We start from the raw sequence: 15210 nt of genomic DNA, 5'->3' as shown, positions 1-15210 counted from the left end.
TATGAAATGCCTTTAAGGTTTAAGTGGGAGGCCAAGAGGCTTCGATGAGGAGATTCTGATGGGGTTGAAGAGGGAGAAGGGGTTATTTGAGCAGACCTGTACAACAGAAGGGAAGAGGAAAACCATGATTAGCCCAATCATGCTCGTGTTTGGTCTGTGAGTAGCGAGAGAGATGTCAGTGAAATGAATTTTATGTGATGTGAAGGATCACAGGGTGTGGCCACAACCTGAATGAAAAGAGATTTACCGAGTCCAGTTATGCCAGTTATGATGGATTTGTTGGGGTCCAAGTCTTTCTGAGTCTGCTCGGAGAGAGGAAAAATTGCTTACGGCAGCAGAATGATGAGCAAACGTGTGAGAGAAGGGAGCTGAATAAAAAAGGAGAGACTGCAAATAGAAGCTTAGAGTTTAATTCTGATGGCATAATCAGCTTCTTGCCAAACAGGATCTAGGGAATGTAGTGCCTCCCCTCTTTGGGTTCACGGCCCAGTGGGTAGCTCGGAGAGTTTTTTGATGAAAGAGTGGTTTTATTGATGTCACCTGACCATGAGTTTCATTGGGATTTGGCATTCCTAGCATCCTAATTTTAATCACTGAACCACCTGCTGGGCAATGTCTGGAAAGTTTCTGCCTTGGGAGCTGATAGTCATGGTTAGGCAGGCCAACTCCTTTCTATAAAAGAATCACAACCTTCCCAAGGGTGTGATTCAGCCTCCCCTGTTAGGAGTAAGTTTATTTCTCTGAGCCACCTCATTGCTAGGGGAGGTGGGGAAAAAAATCCCTTGCATAAGGTTTTGGAGTGATCATGAAAGCAGCTCAGACACATCCACTGACTGACTGAGACTGTAAGCCCGTTGGGTAGGGATTGTCTCTATTTGTTGCCGAATTGTACTTTCCAAGCCCTTAGTACACTGCTCTGCACACAGTAAGTGCTCAATAAATACAACTGAATGAACAAAAGGCATTTTGCAAGGAAGGAAGGTGTGGTTGGCTTTTGCTTTTGGGATTTTTTCATTTGTTTTTTTTTTTTTTTTCATTTTTCAGGAGATACTGGACAGTACTTATTTGGGAATCTTTTGGAAACTAAGAGTGTGTGGGAGGAGGGTGACAACTAGGTGGGGGTGGGAACTAGGTAGGTAGAGGTACAGATCCAGGAACAAGTACTCCACAGAAGGGAGAGTGAGTTGGGAAAAGAAGGCTTAGTTAGGGAAGGTCTCTTGGAGGAGATGCCCTTCCCTTTGTTACCTGTGTTTAAAGATATCTGTGTGGGTTTGTGCAGAAAACATCCCCATTGACTATGGAGGCAAATTGCATAAGTTAAAAGAATTCACATAAAAGTCCTTTCCAAGCTATCAAATCAGAGTAACCTAAGTAAATCATAAACCCATAAGAGACCAGTCATGAGTCTTGAAAAAAAATGGCTGTCTGAAATGGTCCCAGTGTCACCTTGCACAGTGTTCCAACTTTTATGCAGAGTCATAAAATCTTTGCAATGAGAGGAGAGGAAAGAAGTTAGAAGAGCTGTCTTCCTTCTTCAGCAGGAGTCTGCTGGAGAAAAGTACCCCTCTTTCACTTGGATAGAAAGAGGTGTCATTTGGCTTTTTTTCTGTGCAATTGTATCCTTTTAAATTTTGTGGATCCCCCATTATGTCTAATCTCCCGCGTATCCTATTTCTAATATTCTAAAGGTATTGTGATTGGTACAACTAAACATTCACTTCCCCCACCCCCTTCATTTCTCCCCTGGTGTCTAAATTCCACGCAGGGCTGCCTAATCCTGAGCGATGAACTGAACCACGCGTCACTGGTGCTGGGAGCCAGGCTGTCCGGAGCAACCATCAGAATCTTCAAACACAACAGTGAGTGGCTTAAGAGGTTCCTTTCGACCTGTAGCTCTGTAACCAGCACTCTGGTGGAAGGCCTTATCCACCTAGGTAAACTTGCCGCTCTTCCCAGATAGTTCCGGGATTATGAAAAGTGGCGACATTGAAAAGAGTTTCTCTGATCTTCCTAACCAGTAAGATTAGTAAAAGTTAGGGAAAGGCTATTTTGGCTATAAGGGACCAGCTCTTGAATTTTTCTCCCCCCGCCTCTGTCAGTCATCCTGTCAATCTCCTTTTTTATAGTGTCTAAAACCCCAAGTCAAGTCATTGACTCTTCCTTCCCCTCTGAATATAAACATAGCAACTGGAACATTAAGAGCATTTTCTCATGACCTCTTTGGTTAACTGTAAATTTCCTCCTTGAGGGAGAGATTTTAAGTTACAGATGCAGGGAATGTATTCATTTTGGGGAATTTCTTTATGCGCCTGCCTTAAATTCTTTGTGATACACGTGAGTAGTTTTAAAATCTCACTTGGTACCACCTGATTTTTTGCTAGTCCACTGCACATTCCAGTAGGTCATATGTTTCGAAGACCCTACTCTTGCTCTTCCACCATTGTTTGGGTGAAAAGCAAAGCACTCTTGTCTCTAGAACACTGAGGAGCAAGTACTGTGGAAATTTTTGATATTTTCGATGGGAGGGTATGCATTCCCCTTAACACGCCTCTCCGAAAATAATGCCGTGATCCAAGAATGCACGGAGTTTTTCAGTCTGTTGTAGTAAGTGCTTTTTGCCTTAGAGCCAGCACTGTTCTGCATAATGAGTGCCTTTGCTCCTGGTTTGTTTAGAGCATTTTTAGGAAATTAAGGGTCATCTGGACACAGTGCCCTGAAGTATTAAAGAAATAGTCCATGTGCCTTCTCGTTTAGGCCCGACAGCGGCATCGGACACAGAATGATGCGAGTTTTCCTTGACAGGGTTATTTTTTGTTGGCTTTGTTTTTTTGCAAGAATGCAACCCCTGTGTTTATAGGAAAGCCAGGTTTAAGTCTGCAATGCCTAGGACAGGTTAAATGATGACTCTAATAGGCAAAGCCGTATTTCTTGTGAAACCAGCTGAGGAAGGTGTTATCAAACAGAAAAGAAAGAAATTCAAATACCGTGCAGGGTTTGGAAAGTCCGGTCAGGGTAGTCCACTGCACAATCATAAACCTTCCTGTAAAAAGCTTCCATAAAACCCTTCTTAAAGGCATTGAAAAATGATAGAAATATGCTTTTTAGTTGGTAAGCTGAAGTAAATGTTCATTCTATCTTTATTTAAACCCCCATCCTCTTATGGTGCCGTGCTGGTAACTCTGTAAGACAAGTGAAATGGCCAACCAATTCATAATTGTGATGGCATTTAAGCACTTTATGTACCAAGCACTGAACCCAATTGACTATATTTGGGGTTCTGAACTTGACCCAGTTCTGACCTCTTGCCTTTAAGGATCATCTCTGAGTGGCCAGGATCATTCCAGAACACCGATGTGGAAGAAGTCTCTGGGGTCAGAACCGCCCACAACCAGCTGTAGAGGCCTCGTTAGGCCTTGGTGCTGTAATGTACGTACTACAGAGCAGGCCACAGTTGGTCTCCAGCTCTGTGCCGGTCCATCAATCGATCATATTTATGGAGCGCTTACTGTGTGCAGAGCACTGTACTGAGCGTTTGGGAACGGACAATATACCAGAGTTGGTAGACATGTTCCTTGCCCACAACCAGCCAACGGTGCCATTACCAACCACTCCAGCCTGGACCATCCTTTGGAGTGGAGAGAGGCAGGCCTCTGGAAACACCGTCCCAGGCTAGATAGAGCAGTCGGGGTTGTTTTGGGACTCCCCTGGCCCCAGGACAGGGATCCTTCCCCAACCCACCCCCCCGCCCCAAGAACTGAGCCAGGAGGGGCCAATCTCTGGTCAGTTCCACCAGTAGAACTCATCTCAATCCAGAGGTGGCCCTGTACGACCATGTCCTCTTTGGGAGCCAGCCAGGGCCTCTCTGCTAACAGTGCTAACAGTGGGTCGATTGTCCCAACAACTTATCCTCCCTGTCCCTTCCTCCTCTTTCCTGCTGCTGATGAGGATTTTGTGGTGTTGAGTATCAACCTGATTGGCAGCTTTTTCAATAACTCGCGACACAGCAGATTTCTCTCTGGATCTGAATGCGGTGCAGAAAACTCATCACCAGGGTGCCTTAGGTAACCTGGTCCCAATTGGCTCTCCTGGTGAAATAATCGTTTTAAACTTCTCCAGTTAATCATTACACAACATTCGGGGTGATCACTTGATCTTTCCGGATCTTGGCCTAGATGAATTTTACTGACTCCTTGGATTTTTGCATGTCCCACTCTTCCCTTTTTGCCTTTGAACCAGCTAACGCTGTAGGTGATTTTGAAATCGGATGTGGCATTTCAGATAAGAAAAATTAAACTCTGGGGTTGGGGGGGTGGAGAAAAAGAATCTCAAGTCTAGTTCAAACCACGGTAAACCACCCCCACTTCACTGCCATGCCAGGCGTCCACATTCTTTGCTACTAGTGGCATCCTTGCTGAATAAAGGGTTTGTGTGCCCCGGGACTGTAATGAATGGGTGACGGAGGAAGGCAGCTTGGTGTGGAGGGTTACAGTTCTTCTCTGTGTGCTCTAGATATGCAGAGCTTGGAGAAGCTGTTGAAAGATGCCATTGTCCATGGGCAGCCTCGGACACGCAGGCCCTGGAAGAAAATCCTCATCCTGGTAGAAGGAATATACAGGTACTGAACCATTTTCCCTCGCCCTCGTGCCTGACTGGCTCCTTTCGGATGTTCCCATCGGTTCTCAGTCGTGCAGTGTGTGCCCGCTTGTCAGAAGCAGGTGTCAGCTGCTATAGTTGCCCACTGCTCCATTTGATGTTGTGCGTTGTTTTCCATCGTATCCACCAGAAGGGGCCAAATCGGTTGTGGGTTCCCTAGACACAGGTGCCAGCCCATTGTGTTCTACCCTTCATCCACCCAGGGATTGAGTTCCCTGTTGCTCTCAGAGTAGCCGTGGCATCATTTTCCCCCCTAGAACCCCAAAGAGCTCATGGAACCCAAATTAGCTCATGACATTTTGGAGCATGGCACTCGAAAATGTGAAAAACGTTCCATATTTGAATCGATCAAAATGAATTTCAGTCTGTCGTCGGATTGTTTTTCTGCCTTGGAATTGGACTCGTGTGTGTGTGGTTTTTTATGGTGGTTGTTTTTTAAGAAAATCTTTGCAAAAATATTAACCATGCAGTAGAGATACCAAGATAAGTGGGCATCTTCAGGTCCAGAGATATCTGACAATCACATATCTATAAAAAAAAAAAAAGGTCACCATTTTGGGCATTAAACCGAAGTATTCAATCCTAAATTCACCAGTTCTTTGCATTCCTATTTTGCCAGCATGGAGGGATCCATTGTTCGCCTCCCTGAAGTAATTGCCCTTAAGAAGAAATACAAGACTTACCTGTATCTAGATGAAGCTCATAGCATTGGGGCCCTGGGCCCCACAGGTCGGGGTGTGGTGGAATATTTCGGCCTGGATCCCGAGGATGTGGATGTTATGATGGGGACATTCACAAAGAGCTTTGGAGCTGCTGGAGGATACATTGGAGGCAGGAAGGTAAACATGGGATGAGAATTTGGGCAGGGTTTGAGGGTCAGGGACTTTGGCTGCCAGAAGCGACGTTACCACTTTCACGGCAGTTGGCTGGAGCTCAGCCAGGCCCTTGGCAAAATGACTAAGGGCCGAATTCCATTCCCGGGAGAGGAGGCACTTCCTCCGTAGGTCGCCTGGAGTGTGATTCTTGCCTCCTCACAGAGCTTTAGACTGGCTCTGTTTGGTTTTGTTCTCTTCGGTCAGGTTCTTTCCAGACTACCTAATGTCCTGGGAGGTGGGAGGTGTACCCGCCGTGGCTCCTGTGAGAGGCCACACGGGGGAACTCCCTTTCAGCAAAACTTCGGTCCGGTGTGAGTCGTACTGGTGATCCTGGAGTTGGGAGGTGAAAGGGCGGTGGGTGGGTGGGGCCAAGGGGGGAAGGAGAGGGAGGGACAGGCTTTTCTGCTGCAGGAAAAGACATCTTGTGCAAATAGAGAACACTAAGAGGAAGGGAAGTTATTTGACCAACCGTGAGGTGTCCGAAAGCTTGAGTTTCTCAATCGTGGGTTAATAATATGAGGGCTCAGCAAGACTGATGTTCCCAGCATTTTCCTGTTCCTTCTTAACAGTCTTCTCCATGGAGTTGGCTAATTGTAGTTTTTTGTCTGCAGGGGCAGGGTTAGCGTTTTCCTTTTCTTTTTTGAAAGTTGTCAAGGAACTTCTTCCATTGTAAGATTCGTTCAGAGACCCTTCTTCCCCCAGGAAGGCCTAACCCCAAGAGAAGAAAATAAGGCCCTGGTGGTAGATTTCAGTGAAACATGCTCTGAAACTACTGCACAATTCCTTCACGCTATAGAGCAACTGTGTTTTGCAGCCAAAGCATTCAACGAAAGCATGTAGCGGGCGTGATTAGTTCTGGGGCATAGTCGGTCAGTCTCCCTGGCCTTGCTATTGGCGATGAGTAGCCAGGTCCAGCCTGCCTCATCCCCCGGTGTATCTCCTGTCTAGGCCGTCCTGCCCGGAGCCTCACCGGGAACAGAGGTTGCTCACAGGTCTGTGTGATTTGACGAGTCCCTCTCTACTCTGTGAAATGGCACTGGGGCTTCAGTGACTCCGTTTTCTACCCTTGTGGGATCGGCTGCACCATCTGTTCACCTTAGTAGCGATCTGGAATCTCAAGATCTGTAACTTCATCAACTGGAAGGGACTCTCAGATGCCCTCTGTGATGAAGCGGTGAATTCATTGGCTTGTCGAGTTGGAAGCCAAGTAGTACGTTCACCAGAATAGGCAGATGAAGCTTCTAAGACATAGTGCCCAGGAAATGCCGTTTCTGGGCCACCTAGCCCTTATCTTGAACAAAAGAAAATTACCTGTCCTATTCCAATTTTAAAATGTTGGGCCTCCCTCCTGAGTCAGGTGAAACGGGAAAGAAACAATTAGTGCTTTCTAATGTGTGTATTTGTAGTCATCAATTGTGTTTATTGAGCGCTTACTGGGTGCAGAGCACTGTCTTAAGTGCTTGGGAGAGTACAATACAAGAAAGTTGGTAGACAGGCTCTCTGCCCGCAATGAGCTGACAGTCTAGAGGGGAATTTACAGATTAGTCATTAGCACTCGAGAATTAAGTGTACTTTTCCACAGTGTCACAACTGTTGCTTCTCAGCTCGTTTGTTGTCGCTCTTCCTCACAACCTGAATGTCCTGGAAGGTGGGAAGACTGGGAGTTCTTGAAGAGGGAGGGACCGAAAATAATTTGGACAGCTGTGCCACCGCAGAAGAATTTGAACTCAGGGACAGCATCTAATGGGGAATTTTTGCTAACTTTGTCAGGAGCTGATAGACTATCTCCGAACACATTCTCATAGTGCAGTGTATGCCACATCACTGTCACCACCTGTTGTGGAGCAAATCATCACCTCTATGAAGTGCATTATGGGCGAAGATGGCACAAGCTTCGGTAAGTCCTCCTCGTCTTGGGGGGAAATCTCTTCGGTTCTGGTAAGGTGGCCGAGAAGCTTTGGAGTCCCGGATGTTGGGTACCGGTGTGGTGCTTTTGTTCTTGGGTACGTAGATTGCATGTCCGTTCACAGACCTAATCCCTGAGGTGAGGTATCAATTAGCCAGCGAGTAGGGCCGGCAGCTGCAGAGCACCCATTCTCAGCTTTGTGGCCAAGTAATCCGGCAGATGTCCTTCTTGAAGTAGGAGCCCCGGTGGCTCTTGTCCTGAATTTCCATTTTTAATGATGTTACTTAAATCTTTGGATTATATCTTGTCCATTATTAAACGTGCAATCCAGTTTTTAGGTCTTTATTAAGCAAAGCGGCCTGGTACACGAGGATGCTTTGAAAAAGCCACTTGTCCTGTGACTTTTGCTTGGTGGACTGGGGGGTGATTTACAAGTTTTTTGGGTGTATAAGTGATAAGATTATGGTAACCTCCCTTGAAATGGAGTTATCTACCCCACCTCACTTTCGTGTGGTGATTCATACCAGACATGGAAAAATATGTCAGGAGCGGTGAAATGTGATGCTGGGTTTGTGCTGTTGATTCTAATTCTTGACCACGAGGTGTCAGTATTTCTTTGGGATCTGAGTAACGTGAAAAGTGCAGAAGTCCTGGCTAGATTTAGAGGTGCAGAAAGGTAGAGTCTTAAAAACCCGGATTAGTTGATCTCTTGGCCTCTTTTTAAAAAAAAAAAACAACTTTCAATTTAAAACAAAACAAGTGTGAAGCAGCATGGCCTAGTGGAAAGGGCATGGTCCCGGGAATCAGGACCTGGGTTCAAATCCCGGATCCATCACTCGTCTGCTGTGCGACCTCGTACTTGTCACTTAACTTCTCCATGGCCTCAGTTACCTCATCTGTAACATGGGGATGAAGACTGTGAGCCCCTGATTATGTTGTACCCACCCTAGTGCTTAAAACAGTGCTTGGCACATAGTAAGCACTTAAATGCCACAATTATGTATTATTATTATGTACAGCCCAGCCCAACTACGGACTGCTCCAGCATTGTTTGAGCTCATATTTCAACTCTGTACTGTTGACAAAGATGAGGGGGAAATTTAAGATGCGAGAGAAGACCAGCTTTGACTTAGGTTATTAGATACTGATTTGATGGGGGAATAAAAGAGACTCCAGAGTTATTTAGTATATTCAAGAATTGTTTAACAGAAATGAAAGTATAGGCGTCAGAATCTACCCGAATATGCATTTTGAATTTCTTTTCTTTAAGCCATATATTGCCTTTTGTACTGTTTTCTTCCAATATATGTCTGGTAGCCTGAAAAAATCTAGGAAATTTAACCAGTTGAACTCTTCCTTCAATCCCATTTACTTTCAGTATGTTTTAATAATTATTGTAGTATCTGTTAAACACTTATACTATTACTGTGGGGCCAGGCACTGTGCCAACCTAGAAGAATATCAGGTAAGACACAGTTCTTGTTGTACATGGAGCTCACAATCTAAGTAGGAGAGAGAACAGCCATAGACTCTCTAATCCCTAAACTCATTATGGGCAGGGAATGTGTCTTCCAATTCTTTTATATTATACTCTCCCAAGGGCCTAGTACAGTGCACCGTGCGCAGTAAGTGAGACCCCAAAAAACTTTTTAAAAATTATTATTATTATAATCATCTTCATCACCTAAAATGAGAGTAGGGAGACTGTGACCTGAGGAGAAGAAATATTAATTGGAGGAAGTATAGAAGAGGGAGGATTTCAGAAGGGCTTTGAATCACTTCATCAATAATACTTGTGTCTGTGGTGTGCAGAGCAAAAATTTGTACACGGGACCCCTGCCCTCAGGGATTTTAGAATCTAGAGGCAGGGTATTTTACAAGCTGAGAAGAAGACTGAAGACTGAGAGAGCTGTGCTGTGTTGGATTTGTAGGGGAAGGAGTTCCAGGTAGGAGGAAAGATCCGTGCTAGGGATTGGAGGTGGGAGAGTCAAGAACAAGATAGATAGAATGGAAGGTTCAGGGGACGGGGGAGTGGAAAGTGTGAAGTGGGGTGTATGTAGTAGGAGAGGAGATTGGAAAGGTAAGAAGAAAAGATTGACGGATTGTCCTAAAGCTAATGGAAAGAAGTGTGTGTTTGATAGGAAGGCAAATGAGGGATTTGGCTGCTTTTTGGCGGTAGCAGAGTGATATATGGACTGAAGCTGGGAGAGACAGGAGGCAGGGAGTTCACTGAAGAGGCTGATGGAATAATCAGAGAACTAGCATGGCGTAGTGGATAGAGCACGGGCCTGGGAGTCAGTAGGTTATGGGTTCTAATTCCAGCTCCTCCACTTGTCTGCTGTGTGACCTCAGGCATGTTGGTTAACTTCTCTGTGCCTCAGTTCCCTCATCTGTAAAATGAGGTTTAAGACTGTCAGCCCTATGTGAGACAAGGGACTGTCCAACCTGATCACCTTGTATCCACCCCAGCGCTTGGAACAGTGCCTGGCACATAATAGCTCCTAACAAATACCGTAATTATTATTTGCGGTATGGAGAGACCTGTGCAGAACAAAGTTTTAGAAAGAACACAGGAGTAGCAAACTTTCTCATCTAAGATAACAATGCCTCCTTCCTCCCCATTTTAAAAGTCTACAACCTTGATGTCTTTCTTGACTCTGTCAGGAGTCAACAACTGTGGTCTAGTGCCAGATCATCCCAGATCTGCCCTTTTCATTCCACCCAAACTACTATCGTCCTGGTAACAACCTCTGCTCTGGCTTCAGCTAGACTATTGCATTAATGTCCTCATTGATTTCCCAGCTTCCAGCCTTTCCCCACTGCTGCAACTTTGTTTGGTCCACATCTCCCCCCTGTTCACAACCTTCCACTGGCTCTCCGCGTCTCTTCACATGAACCAGGAACTCTTCACCCTTGCAGTCAAAGCTGTCCACATTCTGGCCCCACCATCCTTATCTGCTGGCTTCCCCCAACTTCCTGTCTCTACCTCCCAAACCAACCTTCCAGCTGTACCTCACTCTCAACTCTCCCATCTCTGACCCCTTGCCTGGAACCCCTCTTCCCTGTCCACATCAGACAGACCACTGCTCTCCCCATCATCAGGTGCCCTCTAAAATTCCATCTCCTGGACCTGAGTTCTAATCCCAGCTCCGCTACATGCCTGCTGTGACCCTGGGAAAGTCATTTAACTACTTTGGGCCTGTTACCTCATCTGTAAAAGCGGGATTAAGAGTGTGAGCCCCATGTGGGACAGGCACTGTGTCCAACCTGATTAACTTGTATCTCCCCTGCTGCTTAGAGCAGTGCTTGGCCCATAGTAAACACTTAACAACTACCAGCATCATTTATTATTATTATTATCATTATCTCCTCCAACAAGCTTTCACTGATGAATTTCCCAGCATTTTGAACTGTATCATCTCTTTTGTCCATGGTAACATTTAAGTGTATTTCCACCCTCATGTGTAATTGGTGGCTCTAATTTTTTTTGTTGTTTTGGGAATATTAATTATGTTTGTCGCCCCTGTAAGAATATAAGCTCCTGGTGAGCAGGGAACCTGTCCCCTTGTTATTCTGTGTCTCCCAACTCCTAGTACAGTGCACCACACTAAGTGAATGGAGAATAAATGCTACGCCGTTACTGGAGAGGGAAGAGTCTGAAGGCCGAGAGACCGGTAAGGATTTCTGCTGGCTTCCCAGGAAAGATGTAGCCAGCACTGCCCATTTCTAAGTAGGGCATGCCACACTGGCCGCATTGGAGATTCCCGCCACTTCCCCTAGCTACTCCCCTACACTATCTTCCACAGTCTCCCTGACCGCCATCTTCAACCATTCACTCTCCGGTGGTGTCTTCCCCTCTGCTTTCAAAAATGCTAATGCCTACTCTATCCTAAAAGAACTCTCCCTTCACCTCATGGCTCCCTCCCGTCATCGTCCCCATCACCCTCCTACCTTTCCTCTCCAGACTCCTTGAGTGAGTTGTTTACACCTGCTGCCTCCATTTCCTCTCCTCTAAATCTCTCCTTGGCCCCCTCCAATCTGGCTTCTGCCCCCTTCACGTAGACCACCCTCTGAGGTCACCAGTGATTTCCTTACCAGATCTGATGGTCTCTACGCCATTCCTTATCCTCCTGGACTTCTAAACTGCCTTGGGCACTGTGGACCGCCCCCCTTTCCTGGAAATATTATCTAATCTTGACTTCACTGACAGTTGTCTTCTCTAATCTTCTTCTGTCAAGCTTCCTGCTCCTTCTCAGTCCCTTTGGCAGGCTCCTCTGCTTCCCATTCTCTGTTAGAAGCCTCTTAAGACTCAGTTCTGGATCCTCTTCTGTTCTCAATCTCCATCCACTCCCTAGGAGAGCTCATTCGCTCCCATGCCTTCAACTGCCAACTCTACACGGTTGATTTCCAAATCTCCCTCTCCAGCCGTGATGTCTTTCCTTTTCTGCAGTCTTGAGTTTCCTCCTGCCTTTAGTATATCTCTACTTCGGTGACCCGCTGACCCCTCAAAATTAACAGGTCCAAAACAGAACTGTTTATCTTCTCATTCAAACCCTGTCCTTTCCCCGTCTTTCCTATCACTGTAGACGACATCACTGGCCTCCCTGTCTCCCAAGCCCATAAACTTGGCATTATCCTCAACTCATCTCAATTTCAACCCACATATTCAATCTGTTACCAATTCCTGTCCAGTCTACCTTCACAGCATCACTAAAATCTGCCTTTTCCTCTCCATCCCAAGTGCTGCTGTGCTGATCAAAGCACCTACATTCTGTTTTTATTACTGTCTCAACCTCCTTCATCACCTCCCTGCCTCCTGTCTCTCTCCACTCCAGTTCATACTTCACTCTGCTCCCAGATCATTTTTCCAGAAAAAAAAACACGTTTTGGTCATGTTTCCCCTCTCTTCAAGAATCTCCAGCAGTTTCCCATCCTCGGTTGTATCAGCAAAAGCAATGTACCATTGCTTTTGAAACACTCAATCAGCTTTCCCCCTCCTACCTTACCAGCCCACACACTTTGCTCCTCTAATGCCAAACTACTCACTATACCTCAGTCTCATCTATCTTGCTGTCTATGCTTGCCCACATATTTTCCCTGGCTTGGAATTCCCTTTCCATTCATATCTGACAGACCACCACTCTCCCCACCTTCAAAGCCTTATGAAAATCACATCTCCTCCAAGAGGTCTTCCTTGACTAAGCCCTCATTTCCCCTTCTCCCTCTCCCTCCTGGGTTGCATGTGCACTTGTATCTCTTTTCTTTAAGCACTTGTTAGTCACCCCACTCTCGGCCCCACAGCACTCATGTACATAGCTGTAATTTATTTTAATGTCTATCTCCTCTTCCAGATGGTAAACTCCTGACGGCCAGGGAATATGTCTGCCCCACTCTGTTATATAGGGTTCTGAGTACAGTAAGAGCTCAATAAATACCGTTGGTTGATTGATTGGGGAGGAGTGTAAAGGGGGAGTAAGCAAACTGAAGAGAGTTGATAAAAACCATGAAGCCAGTGGCAAGGAGTCTTTGCTTGATGTAGTGAGAGATTGGCAACTGTTTGAAGGGGTTTTGATTAGAGGGGAGAATGAGTGAGGGTTCAGGCAGGTAATATGGATATATTAGTGCCCACTACAGGTACATTGTCAGATTCAAGCTGCCCGATCTGGTAAACGGCAGTTTTTGGTCATAACCATACCTGCTACATTTAACAAAATAAGGCTGGGTAGGGAAGAGCCGATAGAAGGATTGTGATGCGGTCATTTGACACAGAGTATATGGTAGCAGCGTGGTTCAGTGGAAAGAGCCCGGGCTTGGGGGTCAGATGTCATGGGTTCGAATTGCGGCTCTGCCACTTGTCAGCTGTGTGACTGTGGGCAAGTCACTTAACTTCTCTGTGCCTCAGTTACCTCATCTGTAAAATGGGGATTAACTGTGAGCCTCACGTGGGACAACCTAATTACCCTGTATCTCCCCCAGCGCTTAGAACAGTGCTCGGCACATAGTAAGCGCTTAACAAATACCAACATTATTATTATTATTAGCATCTGCCTTGAGTCAAGAAGCTGTGCAAAGAGTTTAAAAAAAAAACAACTCAAAAATTAGCGCCCCAAAATACGATTTAGTCTAGGTAGACTCTTTTAAATTTCTCACTTTAGGTCTTGGCAGCAGAGCCTTGGTTTAATTTCTATCTTGGCCTGTGGATGAAGGTTTGTTTCCAAGATTAGATTGAAAGAGCACACATCTCGTTTCTGCTGTTATGTCAGGAAACCAAAAGCTCTAGCTTTTGAATCAGATGTGTTGGTCAAACCTGAATTACTTCTTTGAGCAATTGGAAGAACTGATACTTTGGTAGAAAAAGGCTTGAGTAGAATCTGGTGACTTCTTTTTTATTCTTTTCCAATGTGGAATTATAATCAGATTTTAAGGTTTGCCCTTCACATTACTAAGGTAGTCCTCCCGAGATTGAAGAATCCACAGGAAGGCAAAGTGGGTACTGTAGTTCCAACAAGAGGTGTGACTTAGAATCCATTAGAAGCAGAAGGGTTTGGGTCCCAGTTGGCTGGATTGGCATCAAACACTCGCCAAGAAGTAAACATTATAAAAGATCAAATTAAGGCTCTAAACATTGCCTGCCTTCAAAGCAAACTTGTTTGGTCTTGTACCCAGTCCTACTTTTTGCTTATGGCTCAAAAGCCTTGTGGACCCCTCATGAAGAATTAAAAAAAACTTAAAAAAAAGAAAAAGCTATTACTGTATTTTCTTTACAGGGCTAGACATTTTCTCCTCTGGGAAAGGTTTAATGTTATTGGCTTCATCTCAAATTCCTTAGGGTCATGGGTTTAAACCTGGATTGTTTATAAGCTGTGTCACTCTTCCTCCTGTTGTGTGGCAACAGTTTCAGAAATCTGTCATTGATATTTACCGAGCACTTACTATGTGCAGAGCACTGTATTAAGTACTTGGGAAAGTACAGCAGTGCAACAGAGTTGGTAGACTCCAGCATTGTCATGCCTAGAAGATGAGCTCTGGGAGGGGAATGAACAGCAGGTGGTCTCTAACTTGTCAGATTCCCATGACCCCCAGTGTAGAACCTGTAACATCTGAGAAGCTTGAAACCCTCTGTCGGGTTCCTGTGAAGTAAGAGAAATACCTTCTCCATTTATCAGAAACAACCCCAGCACAGTTAAGTGTCCTGATGAGTTAAGGGAATTCTCCAGATAAAATCCACAGCTCCCACTTCCTGGCCCAGATTCTGGTTCTACAATATTTGGAGAAGCAATGTGGTGTAGTGGATAGAGCATGAGCCAGGGAGTCAGAACGACCTGGGTTCTAATGCCGGCTCTGCCCCGTGTCTGCTGAGTGACCTTGGGCAAGTCACTCCACTTCTTTGTTTCTCAGTTCCCTCATCCGTGAAATGGGGATTAAGACTGAACCCCATGTGGGACATGGACTATGTCCAACCTGATTAGTTTGAATCTACCCCAGCGCTTTAAACAGTCCCTGGCACATAGTAAGCCATTAACAAATACCATAAAAAATAGTGCTGCTTGCAGTTAAAAGAAATATTACAAAGTATATATATACATATGTATGTAGAACCATCTCAAGTAGACGGACTTTGTTTTCAGCGGGGTGACAGTGGGTTGTAAATTTATTGCAGCTTCCATAATCTTGGTTAAAAGCCTTTCACTTGGTGTAAATATTCCTCTTTCTGAGACCATTAAAGAATCGGATCCCTGGCCAAACAAGATCTGAACACAGTGACTCAAGCAGAAA

The 15210-nt window shown here is 45.4% G+C and overlaps 1 protein-coding gene across 1 annotated transcript in view; it reads left to right on the top strand.

The window, feature by feature from the left end:
• SPTLC2 (serine palmitoyltransferase long chain base subunit 2) overlaps nt 1-15210 on the top strand; it is a 124245-nt gene that overhangs the window by 47252 nt on the left and 61783 nt on the right. The window contains exons 6-9 of the mRNA XM_029059031.1: nt 1766-1859; nt 4510-4615; nt 5273-5492; nt 7299-7425. Of these exons, the coding sequence (XP_028914864.1) occupies nt 1766-1859; nt 4510-4615; nt 5273-5492; nt 7299-7425 (547 nt within the window). The remainder of the gene's footprint in view (nt 1-1765; nt 1860-4509; nt 4616-5272; nt 5493-7298; nt 7426-15210) is intronic.

This window comes from Ornithorhynchus anatinus, chromosome 1 (assembly GCF_004115215.2).
Source record: "Ornithorhynchus anatinus isolate Pmale09 chromosome 1, mOrnAna1.pri.v4, whole genome shotgun sequence".
NCBI classification, from domain to species: Eukaryota; Metazoa; Chordata; class Mammalia; order Monotremata; family Ornithorhynchidae; genus Ornithorhynchus; species Ornithorhynchus anatinus.
The sequence above is the reverse complement of the archived record's forward strand: the minus strand, read 5'-3'. Positions and strand labels throughout refer to the sequence as shown.